The 18252-nt window shown below is 41.1% G+C and overlaps 1 protein-coding gene across 5 annotated transcripts in view; it reads right to left on the bottom strand.

The window, feature by feature from the left end:
* Positions 1-18252, bottom strand: part of Pld1 (phospholipase D1) — a 224524-nt gene that overhangs the window by 115387 nt on the left and 90885 nt on the right. For all 5 annotated transcript variants that reach the window (XM_045161639.1, XM_045161640.1, XM_045161642.1 and 2 more), the window contains exons 7-10: positions 17857-17915; positions 17179-17271; positions 4242-4394; positions 342-491 (exon numbers count right to left, since the gene is read on the bottom strand). In XM_045161639.1, coding sequence (XP_045017574.1) covers positions 342-491; positions 4242-4394; positions 17179-17271; positions 17857-17915 — 455 coding nt within the window. The remainder of the gene's footprint in view (positions 1-341; positions 492-4241; positions 4395-17178; positions 17272-17856; positions 17916-18252) is intronic.

Genomic DNA, 18252 nt, shown 5'->3' on the forward strand with positions numbered 1-18252 from the left:
GAACTCAAGGTCATCTTTGGGCACATAGCAAGTTCAAGGCCAGTCTGGTTTACATCAGACCCTACCTCAAAGTAAAACTCCTAAAATAGATAGTAAATAAATAGCCAAAAACCAAAAACCATACCTCCAAACCTACAGTTGACTAAAATCCCCATGAAAAAAAAAATTAAACCAAAACTTGAATACTAACAATATTCATATAGTCAGTATGGCCTCAGAAAGAGAGGACTTTGGTAAATATTATTTTTTGTTTGTTTATTTGGAATGGTCCCAGATGAATCTATACTAGTATAATAGATATGTGAATGGAGACATGTGAATTCCTACAAGCAAACTCTCACCATTTAGCTAATGCATTCTCTTGGATAGCAGCATACGAACCAAACCGATGGTCTTTGAGAAAATTGGTGCCATGCTTCTGGATAAATTCTTCGATAGCCCCTCCCCACCACCGGGCATGTCTGTAGCTGTTGCATTTTAAAATAAGTGTCCTTTAAAAAAAAAAAAAAACAAGATTGGGGTAGGAGGCAGTCACTTTGTGGTCCACTTCTTAAAACAAAGTCAAACATATCATTTTATTTGACACTATAGCAAATAGAGATTAAAACTTTTAGGCAAAGATCATCAAAAGAGCAGGCTTCTAAAAAGTTTTGGTAGAATATCTGAAAATATTTAATATGTCAAAAATAAACTGTTGGATTCTCATTCACTCATACAAACTTGTCCCAAGGTATTCGAGGTAGACCTAGAAGTACCCTGGGTGGTGAACAGCAGTATAAGAGGCACCCGGTGAGAAGGTGAGATCTTGCTCTCCCTGGTTCCTCTAGGGTACTGCATACTGTCCAATCTCTTGGATTCTGGAAACATAATCCTGATTGTGCTCAAAGTGAGTCACCATTGCTCTCCTGAGTCTATCAAAACTAGCAAAACACTGTCTTCTACTACCCTACTCCTAGTAAGTCCTGACAGGAACACATGAGCCAATTCCACATAGTGAGAACAAATCTAAGCACCCAGGAATGCTGGGAGAACTCTCTCCCTTCCAACTGACTTTGATGTGAGGGTAGTGGGTAGCCATCTGCCAAGAGGAGACCAATTTGAGGATAAGGCAGATCTTGGAGGACAGAATGGGGAAATATATATCCTTTTTCTTTTAGTAACTTTTAAGTTCAGCTTTATTTTATTTATTTGAGAGACAAGGGAAGAAAAGAAGAGACAGAGAAAGACAAAGAGAGAACGGGCATGTCAGGGTCACAAGCCACTGCAAACAAACTCCAGATGTATGCACCACCACCTTGTCCACCTGGCTTACCTGGGTACTGGGGAATCGAAACTAGGTTCTTAAGCTTTGTAGGCAAGCTCATTATCCACTAAGCCATCTCTCTAGCCCAGAAAATATAACTTTTTTTTTTTCTTTTTCGAGGTATGGCCTCAGTCTAGTTCAGGCTGACCTGGAATTCACTATGGAGTCTCAGGGTAAACTTGAACTCATGGCAATCCTCCTACCACTGCTTCCCAAGTGCTTGGATTAAAGGTGTGCGCCACCACATCCAGCTCAGAAAATATATCTTAATGGCATAGTCTGAGCTTTAGAATTAACTGCCCAACATGACTGATAAATTCTCTATGCTATAAGCTAGTTTTCACTAAGTTTTCTTTTGTCCCATTACCAAACTATCCAAACATGTTACAGATTTATAAATGTTGAAATGAATTCTGAATAGATTATGGAAAGTTTATTGGATGCCAAGGGTCAGAATTAGTGACTGCTGCCAAGAGATGAAAATAATATATCCAAGACTGAATTTCCAAGGAAAATAGGAGTTATATCCAGCTACCTATCTGCCATATAAGCAGAAATGAGCTACTATAAAAAGAGGACTAGCCAGGAGGCAACATTTTGTTTTATTGGGTTTTTGTGGGGTTTTTCTTTGGAGGGGTTGCAATAATTCTCATGAAAACCATGAAGGGGTTATGTTCACAGACTTCAAAATAATCCTTCATAAAGATTAGGGAAGATGGTTTGGAGAGATGGCTTAGCAGTTAAGGCACTTGCCTGAAAAGACAGAGGACCTAGGTTAGATTCTCCAGGACCTGCATAAGCCAGATGCACAAGGTGATGCATACATCTGGAGTTCTTTTGCAGTGGCTGGAGGCCCTGGTGCTTCCTTTCTCTCTCTCTTTCTCTCTTAAATAAATAAAAGATTATGGATGCTCAAATTGCTCCTCTCAATATATCCTAGAGGGAGGATGTCTAACAGAGGGGCTGATGTTGCTGAGGTATGAAAGCAGGGAGGGGGAGAAACGGAGTGGGAGGAGAGGTGTGTATCCAGCAAGTGCAGCCACAGAGACGTGAGTTCCTGGGAACAGGAGCAAAAGGGCTCAGGTCTGGGTTTGACCTAGTGTTTGAGCTGCAATGCCTCTGAAACCTGTTGTGTGGGAAAAATGACTGTTTGAGAGACATGACTGATAAGCAGACCTTGTGAGGGTAAGAGGAAACTATTTCAACATGAAAATAGAAAGAACAGGGTGAAGAGATGGGTTAGCAGTTAAGGTGCTTGCTTACAAAGCCAAAATTCAATTCAATAGGACTCACATAAGCCAGATGAACAAGGTGGTACGTGCAGCTGAAGTTCATCTGCAGTGGCTGGAGACCCTGGAGTGTCCAATCTCTCTCTCTCCTCTCTCTCTCAGGTAAATAAATGAAAATAATTTTTTTAAATATATTTAATTTATTTATTTGGCAGAGAGAGAAAGAGATACAGAGAGAGAGAAAAAAAAGGGAGAGAGGGAGAGAGAAAGAGAGAATGGGCATGTCAGGGCATCCAACCACTGCAAATGAACTCCAGATGCATGCACCACCTTGTTTACCTGGCTTATGTAGGCCCTGGGGAATCAAACCAGGATCCTTTGGCTTTGCAGGCAAATGCCTTAGCCACTAAGCCATTTCTCCAGCTCTAAAAAATAAAATATTTTAAAGAACAAAAATAAAAAGAGAAAGTGGGAAGAGGCAAGAAAAATGTTGGAGAAAGGCTGGTACAGAGAATTGCCTCCACTGAGCTGGAAACCTGTGCTTAGGGAGGCTTGTAAGTAAAGGCAGAGAAATAGGGCCTTAAATCATCAATGGAAAAGTGAGATGGTTTGATAAAATGACTGGTGACAAGGAGTACTTTCTGGCACGTCCTGGATTTGAGTGGATTCATTTGATGTACAAGTGAGTGAAGGAAACAAGTGAGGGAGAAAGAGAGGAATGCAGGAAATATTTCAAGGACTGCTGAGAACTGTGGCTGGTAAACAATGCCAGGAAGGAGACTGCAGAGCAGCTCCACAGTGCTCCCTACAGCAATCCCAGTGCTCCCTTCTGAAGAGCTTTGGGGTGCTCATCATTGTTCTATACCTACACACAAGCACTCACATGTATACACACACATTCACACATGTATACAAACATATTAGTAGGGGTGTACATATCTACATTGCAGCTATGCATACAGAAATGACACATGCATATATATGAGGGCAAATAATACAGATATATATATCTCCACATATACATATGCAACCCCCACATACGCAAGGTACAATTATAAGCTTCTAGTCAGAAACCTATTTCAAGTCACATATAATCAATAATAAAATACATAATGCATGCACATTTGAGTATCTTGTCAAGATATCTTTCTCAAAATCTATAAAAGTAGATTTTTTACATCAAACTACTTTTAAGGTACATATCAATAAAAGATATTGATTTATCAAGCAAAATTTGAATTTTATAAAATGTGAACTATCACTCTTTAGTAAATTGAAAAGCTGAGCAGTAAATTTTGTTCAAATAGGCATATATCTTCCCATAGGACCATTTATTCTGTCTCATAAATGTTATTCTGTTCTTAAAATATATATACAAGGAAAAAGTAGTTGTATTAATTTTGGTTGAGAGTGAGTTCCAAATAAACGTTTCTAACATTTAAATTTATTTTACTCTTTTATCACTTAAAGTTGAGAGAAAAAATTTATTTTTAAGACATCTGGTGGGGGAAGCCTGATGCGGTGGCACACACTTTTAATCTTGGGAGACTAAGGCAGGAGGAGCACCATCAGTTTGGGACCAGCCTGAGGATACAGCTTAATTTCCAAGTCAGCCTGAGCTAGAAAGAGACCCTGCCTCTAAAATACAAAGAGGGAGGGAGAGAGACTGATTTGGGAAGAAGTAATTTTTAAGTATGTGCAGTTTCTACCTTGAAAGATTATCGATTCGAAGTCCATATTTTGTTTCTGTCTCTTTCTTCCCCACTTTGATTCTGAATTCTTTGTCTACGAGGAGGACGAACGCAATAGCTCCACTGTCTGGTTTCATATATAGTAAGAAAGAATCTTTCACTATTAACCACCTGTAAGAACATAAAAAGAGGTAACGCTGTTTGAATCACAATCAAGAATAAGTTATTATGACAAGTCTTAAGTGAACACTCTAAGAGATTTCATGATTAACATGGGGAACTTATGCTTAAAAAAACCAAAGGTTGGAGATGTAGCTCAGTGCTTGCCTAACATGTACAAGTACTAGGTTCAATTCCCAGTATGCAAGGGTAGGGATTATCATGAAACAAACAAAAAAAAATTGATTATTTTTCTCTAATTATTGACATCCAGTAATTCAAAACAGCTCATTAGTTCTTTAAGCACTAAAGGCAAGCCCTGAAGGTCTCTGGCATTGGCAGGAACCCCAGCTACTAAAGAGTGCAATGGACTTGTGTTTGCTTATGTAAACTGTCATGAAAGACACAAAAGTTGATCGGTAGGTAGTAAAACCTCGCTTTAGAAAATCTACTAAGCTCCCAGTGCTCCTCATATGCTGTTGATGTAAATTATTTGTGGTTTAAGGACCTTCAATAGATGATACTCAGTGAGAAAGGAGAGTTTCTCAAAGGTTATCCACTCAGCTCAATGTATATGTAAGAGCTTAACACTGGACAAGCAGGTGGCCAGCTGGGTGTTTACAAAGTGGACAGAGCACAGAAATAAGTCACATAGTGGAGCTTCCTAGGCTAATGGAAGCACAAACCACGACCAATCTTCCAAATGGGATAGGAAGCAGACAAGAGGAGAAGATGACATGGAAAAGGAAGAGGGGCCCTTGGTCCCAGCTGTGACGAGGTGCTGTCTGAGCAAGGCCAGCCACGGTGCCAACAAGTGGAGCCCAGAGGGAAGCACAGTCAAGCTCACCAACGGGAGGGAAGAGAGGGTGTGCATACACCACATAAGTGGGGAGAAGCTTGTGAGTTTGAGGGCGCAAGAGAAAACAGTGACCACAGAAAGCTTGGCAACAATCAGCACAGGACACAGTGAGGCCCTCAAGACCCAGGAAATGGATGGCCTGACATGCAGGAGACGAGTATTTCTCAAGCTTCCCCTATGCCAGAATCTCCTGGGATGTGCATGAAGAAAACAAGTAAAAACATCAAAGAAATAAATGCACACAGAAGGGCTGAGAATTTGTGTTGGATTATTTTCATGTGCATGTGTGTGCTCTATGTGTGTGTGTGTGTGTGTGTGTGTGTGTGTGTGTGTGCAGGTACGTGTGCATATGGCAGAATGCATCAAGAGGGTGAGCTAACTGGCACTGGCATGATGGGTAAATAAACCTCAAGGTTGGCCCCCAGCGATACATCTGCAGTCAGGGTTCATCTCCCGAACTGCCACCAGCTGGGGACTGAGTATCAGGCTTAATCACAAACACATGAGGCTCTGGGGGCATTTCACATTCAAACTACCATAGCACTCCTCCCCATCCTCTGGCTCTTACATTCTTATTTTATTTACTATTTATTTATAAACAGAGAGAAAGAAGGAGGGAGACAGAGAAGGGGGAAGGAGAGAGGGAGAGAGAGAGGAAGTATGGGCGTTCCAGGAAGGGCAAGGTAGATGTGACAGGATGTCTTGCTAAACCTATAACTCATGGATTCATCTAGATCAACTGATCAGGGAGCCCTAGGGGTCCTCCTGTCCCTGCCTCCCCAGTGCTGAGATTACAAGCATGTATTCCCACACCTAGCTTTTATGTGGGTGCTGGGGATCTGAACTAGGTCTTCATGCTTATATAGCAAGCACTTTACTCAGTGAGCCATTTCCCCATCCCAAGAATCTGTGCTATTAACAGAAACATAAAGATAATTCCTAAACTTATTAAAATTTATAATTTATTAAAACAATAAATTGTTATAGGATCCCTGATGCCCTCATAAAACAAGAGAACAGTAATATCACTAGATCTATGTCTTGAGAGGTGTGTGATGAAAAAGTGTGGGGTGTCCAGTTTGTAAATGGCTGCTCACACTGTAGGGTGCATACCCAGCACCTTGAGGTCCTGGTTAGATTCAGTGCAGCCAGATACAAGGCTCTGTATAGCCACCAATCTCAGTAGGAATGGTTTTTCAGGACTACATTCTGAGTAGTAAGGATGTGGACGACAGGCTGACATGGGCAACAGGAAATACAAGAGAGAAGAGATGGATCCCTTCTAAGTGAACACAAATGCAATTTTATCAGGCTGCTTAACACTGGGTTGGCATATTTGCCCATAACTGGCAAGCCAATCACTCATTAACTGAACAAAGTAACAATGGATGTGTCATTACCTATCTGCCAAATAAAGCATGCTATATAATTCCACAGTATAGAGCAGTAAGGACAAAACACCTGAGACCTAAATAAATGATTTCTACTGACATTGCAAGTCACATTATATCTTAGCACTTTATAATTTGAGACTTAATGCAGTCATATCTACATTGATGCCCACATAGTTTTATTTTATTTATTTGAGTTTTCATAGAGAGGCTGCCCTTCCCATAAAAGATGTGGTGGGTGACATGCTGCATAGGGTGTTCACATGATATGGTTAATAAAAGACAAACCATCAAGGTCACAGTTATCAAACACCTAGCCACAAGGTTAATATAACAAGAGATAACACATCAAAGTATATTTGAGTTTCCTGGTTATTCTTGTGGAATGAACAAAGAGAAAGGGAGTCTCAGTGTAATCCAGCACTAGGGAGGCAGAGGTAGAATGACCATCAAACTAGGTAGGGTTACAAGGGGCGAGAAGCTCACATGGAAAGCAAATTCCAAATAAATATTGTCTTTAGGGACCTCACAGAAAGCAAGGGAGAGACCTAATGAAAAATGTTCTTGATAACAATTTTGAAAAATATTTAATTTATTTATTTATTTAAGAGGAAAGTGGGCATGCCAGGGCCTCTAGCCACTGCAAACAAACTTGCAGATGCATGCACTATCTTGTGTATCTGGCTTATGTGGGTACTGGGGAATTGAGCCTGGGTCCTTAGGCTTTGTGGGGAAGTGCCTTAACCGCCAAGACATCTCTCTAGCCACTCATTAACAATCTTGAGCACATGCAGAAACCAAGCAATCCATAAGACATGTTAGAGCAGTCCTCAGTGTGAATACCAAGGCCCTGGTGTCAAAAAGTAACTGGTTCTCACTGATGAGACTAAGAAAGGAGTTCAGGCATGCAGCTGCTAGTGAATCAGACTAAGGGTCACATATCTGTGACAATTCCTTCTTTCACCTGGCTTGTGCTCAAGCCAGAGAGCAGACAGCGTGGCATGGGTCCAGCTTTCTGCCTTGGCTGCATGGAGTGGCCTATCAGGAAGAGCCTCTCGCTTTGAGAACGAGCTGGCAGGGCTGACAGTCTGACAGCCAGGCTTGTGACTTTGCCTGCCTGGATGTCAAGGGTATATGAATGACAAGGGAGGCAGCTCTGACCAGAGTTGCACACCAAAGGACCAGGTGGATGGCAATGGAAGGATCCCATCCAACAAACACTCACTCTGGGCAGTAGGTAGCAAGTCAGAGAAATGTTCCTGAGTTTCTGAGCTCATGGTAAAACTACCATGGCCAAAGGCTTCAAATCACGACCTCAGGCAGTGCCTGCCAGAACTGGGCACTTCTCTTTTATTCACACAAATGATCCTCTAGACTACTAAACCTTGTTCACCTACAGAAATGGAATGTCTGGGGATGTGGCTTAACTGGTAGAATGCTTGCCTAGCACACTTATAGCCCTGGGTTCAATCCCTAGCACAGTTTCCACAAGACATGGTTATGAATGCTTGTAACCCAGCAACATGGAGCTGGAGGCAGGAGGATCAGAAGCTCAAGGTCATCCATCCTCTTCTGCATATTGAGTTTGAAGCCAGCCCAAACTACTTGAGATCTTGTCTCCAGAAGGAAAGAAAAAAGTGGGAGAAAGGAAAGGAGGGAGAAAATAAAAGAGCTGGGTATTTATGAGGGCACCCACAGTCAAGGGTCACCTGTGCCTAAGTAAATGTATCTTTCCATGCTCTTGAAAGTGGTGGCAGTCTGGAAATATGAGGCTTTTTAATGCCAACCAGGATTTTTTTATATTACATTTTAATTTATTTATTATTAGTCATGGACATACTCAGTATGCAAACAGCACATGTCGGTACCATCCTTTCCATCATCCCTGCCCACTAAAGGGACCATCCTTGTTGGGGATGCTGGTTAAGGCCATGGAGATTGTGACTTGTGCATTGTGGGGTTAGCCATCAGTTATATATATAAAAAAAGAGGCAATATCTCTGTGCATAATGTTCCAATTTATGGTTCTAACAATCTTTCTGCACCCTCTTCAACAAAATTCCCTGAGCCATGTTGGGTTTGTTTTAGGTCTACTTCAGTGATGGGCTCTTAGGATCTCTGGTTTGAGTTGAGGAATTGAGTGTCCTTGGTGTCTATCACCTTCGCCCTTGAAAACAGAATGCCAAAGTCAGTGGCTTCTGTTTGAACAAAAACCAAGTATTCTTTAAAACAGGCATGTATCAGAGTCAACTGCCTTTATGTTAAGCTCTTTTCCTGTTTGTTTTTTCGTGATTGTAGCAGTTACCTTCTCGTTGCTGAGGACAGGCATCTGGCCAGAGCAGCTTATGGGAGGTGTGGTGGTTTGATTCAGGTGTCCCCCATGAACTTTAGGTGTTCTGAATGCTAGGATCCCAGCAGAAGGAGAATTAGGAATTAGCACCTCCTGGAGGTGTTATCTTGTTGGGGGTGGGCTTGTGGGTGTTATAGCCAGTTTCCCTATGCCAGTATTTGCCACACTCTCCTGTTGCTATTATCCACCTTATGTTGGCCAGGGGGTGATGTCTATCTTCTGCTATGCCATCATTTCTCCTGCCATCATGGAGCTTCCCCTCAAGCCTGTAAGACAAAATAGACCTCTTTTTCCCACAAGCTACTCTTAGTTGGGTGACTTCTACCAACAACGTGAACCTGACTGCAATATTAAAGTGGTACCAAGAGTGGGGTTGCTGCTAGACAACTGACTGTGTAGCTTTGGCCTTTTGGAGCAGATTTTCAAGAGGAATGTGGAAGGAATTGAAACCTTGGATAAGAGACACCTTGCAGTGCTATATGTACAGCTTGCTGGACTGTTCTGGTCTGAGTTGAAAGACCTGAATGCAGTAAGAACTATGGACTGTGAGGTTTGGTTTATGAGGGTGAGAAAGAGCTTTGCTTGGACTGGGTTTGCAGTTTGTTTGAGAAGCTTGCTGTTATGCCTGTGTCCTGAGAAGTTGTGCAGGGTTGCTTTGTGTAGAAATGAATTGATGTGAGCAGAGGGATATGGCACAGAAAGAAAAAGTCTTTGGGTGAACTGCTGCCCATGCAGCTGCAATTGAGATATTACAACCTTTGAGATTGGGTCAGCTGACCTCCACTGGGCAACAGGAAGAATGTAGACTCTTTTGAAGAGGCCTGAGTGCTCAAGGAATGTCCCCTTCTTCAAAGTCTACTTTATATCCCCCTGGATTAACAAACTGGCACCCTACCTGATATTATGGAGTATAATAAATGCAAGAAAGAGAAGGTCATTGAGTTTGCAACACTTGTCTTGTGTTTTGGAAATGGCCATGGGCAGTGTGAAGCAGGTTTGCTGGATTCCTGCATGGAGACCCCATGGGACCATGAGGATGAACTGTGGATTGCAATGGAGACCCAGTGGAAATGCCAGGACCATGAGATGGCTGCCAAGGATAATTGCCAGCCCCAGATGAAGTTTTACAGGACTGTGAGTAGCCTAGTTGTAGGGGCAGAATTGGAACTCCAGAGACCTGTTGCAGGTTAGAATTATTGGACTTGGGGATTTATCATTGACTAGAGTTGTTGGACTTGAAGCTACAGAGTTTGATGTTAGCCCTGGTTGTTTTAAATCTTGTATTGGTTGAATATTTCTTTGCTATGCCCAATGCCATATTTTGAATGTTCATTCTGTGCCATTATGGGTTTTGGGGAGACTTTTGATATTATGGCTCAACTGAAAGATCTTGGACTAGGGGGATGTTTGAACATCATTGGGATTGATAAAAACTATGGCTACTTCTAAAGATGGACTGAATGCATTGTATTTTACATCATGGATGGTTAACAGTTTATGGGGGCCAGGGGTGGAATGTGGTAGATTCAGGTGTCCCCCATAAACTTAGGTGTTCTGAATGCTAGTTTCCCAGCTGATAAGAGATTTGTGAATTAATGCCTCCTGGAGGAGTGTATTGTTGGGGGTGGGCTTATGGGTGTTATAGCCAGTTTCCCCATGCCAGTGTTTGGCACACTCTCCTGCTGCTATGGTCCACCTTATGTTGGCCAGGGAGTGATGTCCACACTCTGCTCATGCCATCATTTTCCCTGCCATCATGGAGTTTCCCTTCAAGCCTATAAACCAAAATAAACCTCTTGTTCCCACAATATGTTCTCAGTTGGGTGATTTCTACCAACAATGCAAACCTGACTGCAACAGGAGGAAAGGCCTTATTTCAGGCTTATAGAATTCCAATGGAAGTCCTGTTGAGGCAGAAGAAGTTGGCTCACTTCCACAGATCCACTGCAGAGAGAAAAAAAGCCAACACCAGCACGCACATTTGTTCAGAGCACAAAAATGCTCTTGACACACCTAGCAGGGTTGGGCTCTAAACCTGCCCCCAGAAGGAATGAGAGAAAGGATGATACCAACTCTTAGTGTATCCATACCAAGTATGTCCCTAAATAATAAGTAAACAACAAATCAAAAAAAAAAAAATGCCCACCTCCCCCCATGATATACCTCCTCCAGCAGGGCTCTGCCTGCTGGAGTCTTAAGGAGGAAGATTAATCTTTGTGAGAAATATTTTTATTTATTTATTTGAGAGAGATGGAAGGAGAAAGAGAGAGAATGGGCACACCAGGGCCTCCAGCCACTGCATACAAACTCCAGAAGCATGTGCCACCTTGTGCATCTAGTTTATGTGGGTCCTAGAGAATCAAAACTGGGTCCTTTGGCTGTTCAGGCAAGTGCCTTTACTGCTAAGCCATATCCCCAGCCCCTGGAAAACTAATCTTAATCAATAAAACCTCAGGCTATTTATTGTTTGCTTTTTAAACTAATGAACTAGAGGCAGAGTCTCACTGTAGCCCAGGATGGCCTGGAACTTACTCTGTAGCCCAGGCTGGCCTCACACTCACAGTGCTCCTCCTACCTCAGCCTCCTCTATGCTGGGGATTATAGGTATGGGCCACCAAGCCTAGCTTGCTTTGTGTTATTTTATTATTTACTTTTATTTTATTATTTTTATTTTAGTGTTTTTTTATTTTATATTTTATTTTTTTATTTACTTTATTTTATTTTATTTTATTTTATTTTATTTTATTTTATTTTATTTTATTGAGGCAAGGCCTTGAATTTACAACAATTCTCCTGCCTCAGCCTCTTGAGTGCTGGAATTACAAGCACGTATCACCATATCCATTTAAAACTTCTTAAATTTTGCAGTTGATTAAAACTATTCAGACTTCTCTCTCTCATATCAATCAATTTTTTTTTCTTTAACATCAAGAAAGGAGTCAGGCACAAGGATGAAGCGCTGATCCACAGCTTAACCACAGGCCAGCCTAGTCTAGCTCTAATTCTTGCCAGCCTCCCCCAGTCCCTCTCACGGGCCCCTCCCCATGCCTTTCGACTTGGCCTTATGCTTGCTGCTGTGGTTTAAATGTGAAATGTGTCCTGTGAGTTCATGTGTTCAAATATGGCCCCCAGCTGGTGGTGCTATTTCAGAAGGCTGTGGAACCTTTAGGATAGGGGGCTTTTCTGGAAGAAGTGGGTCACTGGAGGCAGGCCTTGAAGAGGCCCTGGCCTCTCTTCCTGCTAGTCTTCCGCTTCCTGCCTGCTGATATGAGTAGCCCACTTCCTGCTGCTGCCACCATGCCTTTCCCACCATGAAACTGCCCATCAGAATTGTAACCCAGAAACAAACCCTTCTTTCCCCTAAGATGCTTTTCTGGTCAGGTATTTGTTCAGAGAATGAGAAAGTAACTGATACACTTGCCAAGATTGTGTGTGTGTGTGTGTGTGTGTGTGTGTGTGTGTGTGTGTTTTGTATTCTGTGAGGAACTTTTTTTTTTTAATGAGAGAGAGAGAGAATTGGCACACCAGGGCCTCAGCCTCTGCAATCAAAACTCCAGACGCTTGTGCCATCTAGTGAGCATGTGCAACCATGTGCTTGCCTCACCTTTTGTGTGTCTGGCTAATGTAGGATCTGGAGAGTAGCACATTGGATCTTGAGCTTCACAAGAAAGCACCTTAACGGCTAAGCCATCTCTCCAGTCTCAAGCTTGCTTTTTGAGCCTTTTCACTTGTTATTCTTATTCCTAGAACAGATTCTTCCAGACAATTCCATGGACAGGTTCCATCTTGTAAATCAAATTTCAGGTTAAACTTCACTCTCAAGGGAGATACTTGCATACAAAAGAGCTGTCTTCCACCCTCTGCCCTGCTCAACCCAGCTGTCCTGCTGTAGATTCTTCCGGGGTGTACCTGTGGGTATTCACTTGTCTACTTTCTTAGGAGGAGCTCCGTGAGGACAGAACAAGCTGTTCTCTCCAGCTCATCTGCCCAGGATCTGCAAGAGTCTTTAACAACCCAGAGCAAGGCTGCAGGCAGAGCAACCACCCTAACTAAATAGGGCTTTCTTGAATGAGTTTCAGTGTGTGAATAAAGCCATTTACATTAGGTTACTGCCAGGTCCAGTATGGTGGCTCATGCCTATAATCCCAGAACTTGGGAGGTTGAGGTAGGAGGATCATGAATGAGTTACAGAATAGCCTCACCTGCATAGTGACTTCCAGAATAGCCTGGACTACAGTGTGAGATGTTGTTTCAAAGGACAACAACAGTGATATTAATGATAATAAATATTGCCACTATCTAAAAATTTTAATTCTTTATGTAGTTTGTAGCCCAACAATGAAACTGCTAACTGCCGTGTGTGTGTGTGTGTGTGTGTGTGTGTGTGTGTGTGTGTGTGTTGCGTATGTATATACAGGTTTGTGTAGGCAGAGGCCATCATGTGTCTTCTCCATTTGCTCTCCATGTTATTTTTTGAATCAGGGTCTCTTACTGAACCTAAAGCCTGGCAATTTGGCTAGCTTAGCTATCCAGAAAGCCCTAAGGATCCCCTGTGGCTACCCCCAAGCAGGTTCTGGGATTACAGGCATGCACTGGCACACCCAGTTTTTACACAATGCTAAGAATCCAAACTCAGGTCCCCATGTTTGCTTGCCAAGCACTTTAGCAACTGAGCCATCTCCCTAGACCCTAAATGTATTTTTTTGGACACATATACACCTGTCTTTCTCAAGACATTTAAAGCAAGTCTACTACCAGGTACAAAGGATTCATTAAATAAATGGAACAAAATAAATGTAACTAAATGTTTTAAGCAGAATTTTTTAACTGTCCAATAAGTCTACATATGTCTTGCCTTCTTTTACTTGTGTTTGAAATAAACTTGGAGATAAATAAACTGCCCTATTTCCTTACTGAACTTTGTCCATATATAATAAATTAAGAGAGTGGTCAGGGTACTACTACTGGCTACAGAAGAAAAATAAACAACATAACAGTAAAAGAAAAAGTAAGAGCTATGGATAAATGTCACCTTTACAAGTAGCTCCCATTTAGACACCATCACCTCAATCTTCAACGGTGGGAAAGGTTCCCAACTAATTTCATCAGTTGTACCTTACTTATCATCTACAGAAGATATCTGATAGCTTAAATCCCTCCAATGTGACTCAAGAAATGCTAACGTGGAACTGGACTTTAATCTTCAACTGAAAGATTCACACAATTTAAAATGATGACACATTTTATGCTGGAGAGGATCTTATCTTTTATCCATTGTCCTCGTGGAAACATGATTTCATTGGAAAATTTATAACAGAATCTTTCCCTGCATCTCCCAGCTGTCCCTTCTTGCAGAGTTTATAACCCAGAACTTGACTCCTCAGGGATTCTTTCCTTGGCTGTTGGGGCTTCTGTCATAGCTCCAACTCCCAGGCCCCTCACAACCTCAGGACCGTGGTCTTTCTCCAAAGCTTTCATCACCACCTGACCTGACATCACCTTTATTATTCCTCTACTTCCCTGTTGCCTCTTTTTCCTCAGAGCTCCACAAGCACCAGGACTTGTTTCCACAGGGATGTTTCGGTGAAGATTCGTCATAGATTAATTTTAAATTTATATTCAGCAGTTACACACTGTGGGATCATGTGGGGTGCTTCCCTTTGGTAGGTAATCACACACCCAATGCTGTTTTTGTCAGTTACTGACTGATTCATTTGATAAACACTTTCTGAAAATGTGAATCATCTCATCCCAGGAAACCTGACAGGAGTCAGCAGTGATGGAGGGAGCTCTCTCCTTGCTCTTTCTTCCCATTCTTCTCTACTAGGGCTTCCTGGAACCTGGCACCACCACTCCAGTCAGCTCCCTTAGACCCTTGCATCTTTAGCTCATCATCACCCCAAGTTCTGTACAATCTGGGGTGAGCAGATACCTAAAGTGGGGGTCTGGTCTCTGGGTTTCCTGTAATTTTACTTGTGCCCAAGCTTATACAACTTAAAGAAGTTTATTTGAGACTCTGCATAATGGTAAATCTGAGTTTTAAAAATAATATTTTAGTGATTTTTCAAAATCCTGGTGCATTATTGTTGCAACAAATCCTGTCTTCCTCAAGGAATGTTCAGTTGAATACATCAAAGGAATTGATATAGTTATTGGATTATATTAATCATAATAAATGTTTTTGTACAAATATAAATCTAAAATTATCATCTCCAAAAATCTTCCCAATTATGCTATTTTTTTCTTTCCTTTTTCTCTGAATATTTGTCTTCATTTTGAAACAGGGTCTCATTATGTAACCCAGGCTGGCCTCAAATTCATGATTCTCTTGCCCAGCTGCCCAAGTGTTGGGATTACAAGTGTGTGCCACTATGCTTGGCTCTTTATTTAAGGTATATAGTTCAGTGGTTTGGTAACATATTTGCAAAGCTTATACATATGGTTTTAAAACCATTACCAGTATCTAATTTTAGAATATTTATCATTCCATAAAGAGCATACCAGTTTGCACAACTAAATTAGGAGAAGTAAACTTCTCACCCTCTGGAAAACCTCATCTTCTTTAATCCCTGGATTTTTCAGTTCTGGACAGTTCATAGAAAAAAGCATTACATAATACATATAAATAATTACAGAAAATGTGCCCTTTTGTATCTGATGTTTTCACTTACATTGTTTCTAAGGTCCATTTATATTGTAGCAGACTTCATTCCTCTTACATTTTATTGCAATATAATTCATATTTCATAAAATTCACCTTTAAAAGTACATAAGTCAATGTTGTTTTTAGAATGTTCACAAAAGTATTTAGCCATTGGTAACATGTGACTACAGAATATTTTCATTACCACTAAAAACAATCTTCATTCTCATCAATAGCTAAATAATATTTTCCCTGTGTTGAAATGCCTCATTTTGTTCATTCATCAACTGATGGACATTTGTTTGTTTTTACCTGACGGACAAATTTGGGTATAGACATATTAGTTTTTGCTCTTAGATAAATGCCTAGGAGTTGAATTGCTTAGGTATTTAACAATTATTTAACACTGGAAAGAGTGTTTTGCTAACTAGCTGACATCTAACATTTTTGCCAGCAATGGATGGGGGTTCGTTTCTCCACAGTCCACCAATATTCATTAGTCTGTCCTTTTGATTAGAGTCATGCTAGTGGACATGAAAGAGTATCTTGCTGTGAATTGACATTTCCTTCATCCCTATGGGTATTGAGTCTCTTTCTTTAGCAGGCCAGTTTTTAAGGCCTGTATCAACTAGGTTGTGTCTTTCTTCCTCTCTTCCCTTCTTCTTTTCCATTTGCTTTCAACTTCTTTCTTTTCCCTTCCTTCTTGGAAACTGGACCAGGGCATTGTGTACATTAAGCACATATGTTCTGCCCCTGATATCAAGTTCCAACACCTCCACTGGGTTTTTATGTACATAACTTATACACACTGCATACTAGTTCAGTCTTGAATAGACTATTCAAGTGGATACAAAAAATTGGATTTTAAAGTATAATTACACTTGTTCCCTTGCCTTGTGTATGCACTATCTTTGCCCTTAGCATCTTTCTCTGTTAATATTTGTGCTTAAATCTATATTGAAACTATTTCTCAATAAACCCCAACTTTTCTTCAAAACATATATATAATTAGGCCTGGAGAGATGGCTTAGCAGTTAAAGTGCTTATCTGCAAAGCCAAAGGATACAGGTTCGATTTCCCAGGACCCATATAAGCCAGATATACAAGGTGGCACATGCATCTGGAATTAGTTTGTTGCAACTGGCATGCCCATTCTCTCTCTTGTTCTCTCTCTCAAATAAATCATGTGTGTGTGTGTGTGTGTGTGTGTGTGTGTGTGTGTGTGTCCGCGTGCACATGCGTGCTTAACGTGCACAATGCCATGGCCCAGTTTCCAAGAAGGAAAGGAAAAGAAAGAAATTGAAAGCAAATGGAAAAGAAGAAGGGAAGAGAGGAAGAAAGACACAACCCAGTTGATACAGGCCTATATGTATATATATAATCTTTAATTATATATTTATATTCATATAATCTTTAATTATATACACACATATATATTTAAAACCTTACTTTGCCATGGTTTCCAAATGATTTGTCATTTAAAGCTAGTATGTAAGTGCTCCCCAAATGCAGTTTATTAAATCAAGCAAACATGTGGAACTCCCAAGTCCTACCTTTTTGACCATCTGTAGCAGGCTCTTCCCTGACCACAGCAATTCAGACCAGGTATCCTGTGTCCCCCAGACCTTTTCATGATCATTCCTTCTCTGAAAGAGTCAACAAATTAACCTGTCACATTCAAGATTACAATCCTTACTTGGCTTGTTCAACCTCACAGCTTGAGACTAAACAAACCAAGGCACTGTCAGTCATATAAATTTCCCTACAGTTCTTTTGGGCATCACCCTTCACGCACTTATTAATTAAAAGTTTAGGTTCTTTATATGATTAAACCCTAATATTGTGAGGCAAAAATAACCATGAATAAACCCCATCTGTTATACAGCATACACATTACGTACACACCATATCTGTTACACAGTACTCCTTTTAAATGGTCCATTTGCTATGTGATTAGTAGAAGGGGTCTTATATATTGGATCTCTACCTCATTCTCCCACACATCACACTTGCTGTGTGCACTGAATACTACCACTGCTGGGTTAGCAGGAATCTGTGCTATCAGCACATGAGAAAGATGGAGAGCCTCTGCTTATGTGGGTAGATGGTTGCAGGTGCTCTAAGTGCACTGGGGGAGAAGCCACTCTCTCACTATGGCAAGCTGCTGCACTTGATAGGAATGCCCACCAACTTCTCGTACATCTCTGTAAAGACCCACCCCCGGCACTTACAGGCCCTTTGGTCCCAAGTCACGAATGAAAGACAGCTGGCTTATGTCAAGGAATTCTGTCTGAAAAGAAGTAAAAAGAAAAAAATCATACTTCAGAAGAGGAAAACATAATAATAAAGGAAAGAAAAGAAATAAGGAGGGATGAGGAAGGGTGGGGGAAGAAGAAAGATAAATTTATGCGTAAAAAGGAAAAAACACACGTATTAGGGACTGCTCTGTAGCTATGTCCTCCAAATTGAAACGTTCTCTCCTACAGGGAGGGAACATGGGTGAGAGGTGTTGACGCACCATGGGAGATTTTAAAAGTTACTTATTTCAGTCCTTTTACATTTTCAAAACCTACTTTCTGCAAATTACCTCAAGAAAAGAAAGAAATGCAAGCATTTAATTGAAACTC

This window comes from Jaculus jaculus, chromosome 11 (genome assembly GCF_020740685.1).
Source record: "Jaculus jaculus isolate mJacJac1 chromosome 11, mJacJac1.mat.Y.cur, whole genome shotgun sequence".
NCBI classification, from domain to species: domain Eukaryota; kingdom Metazoa; phylum Chordata; class Mammalia; order Rodentia; family Dipodidae; genus Jaculus; species Jaculus jaculus.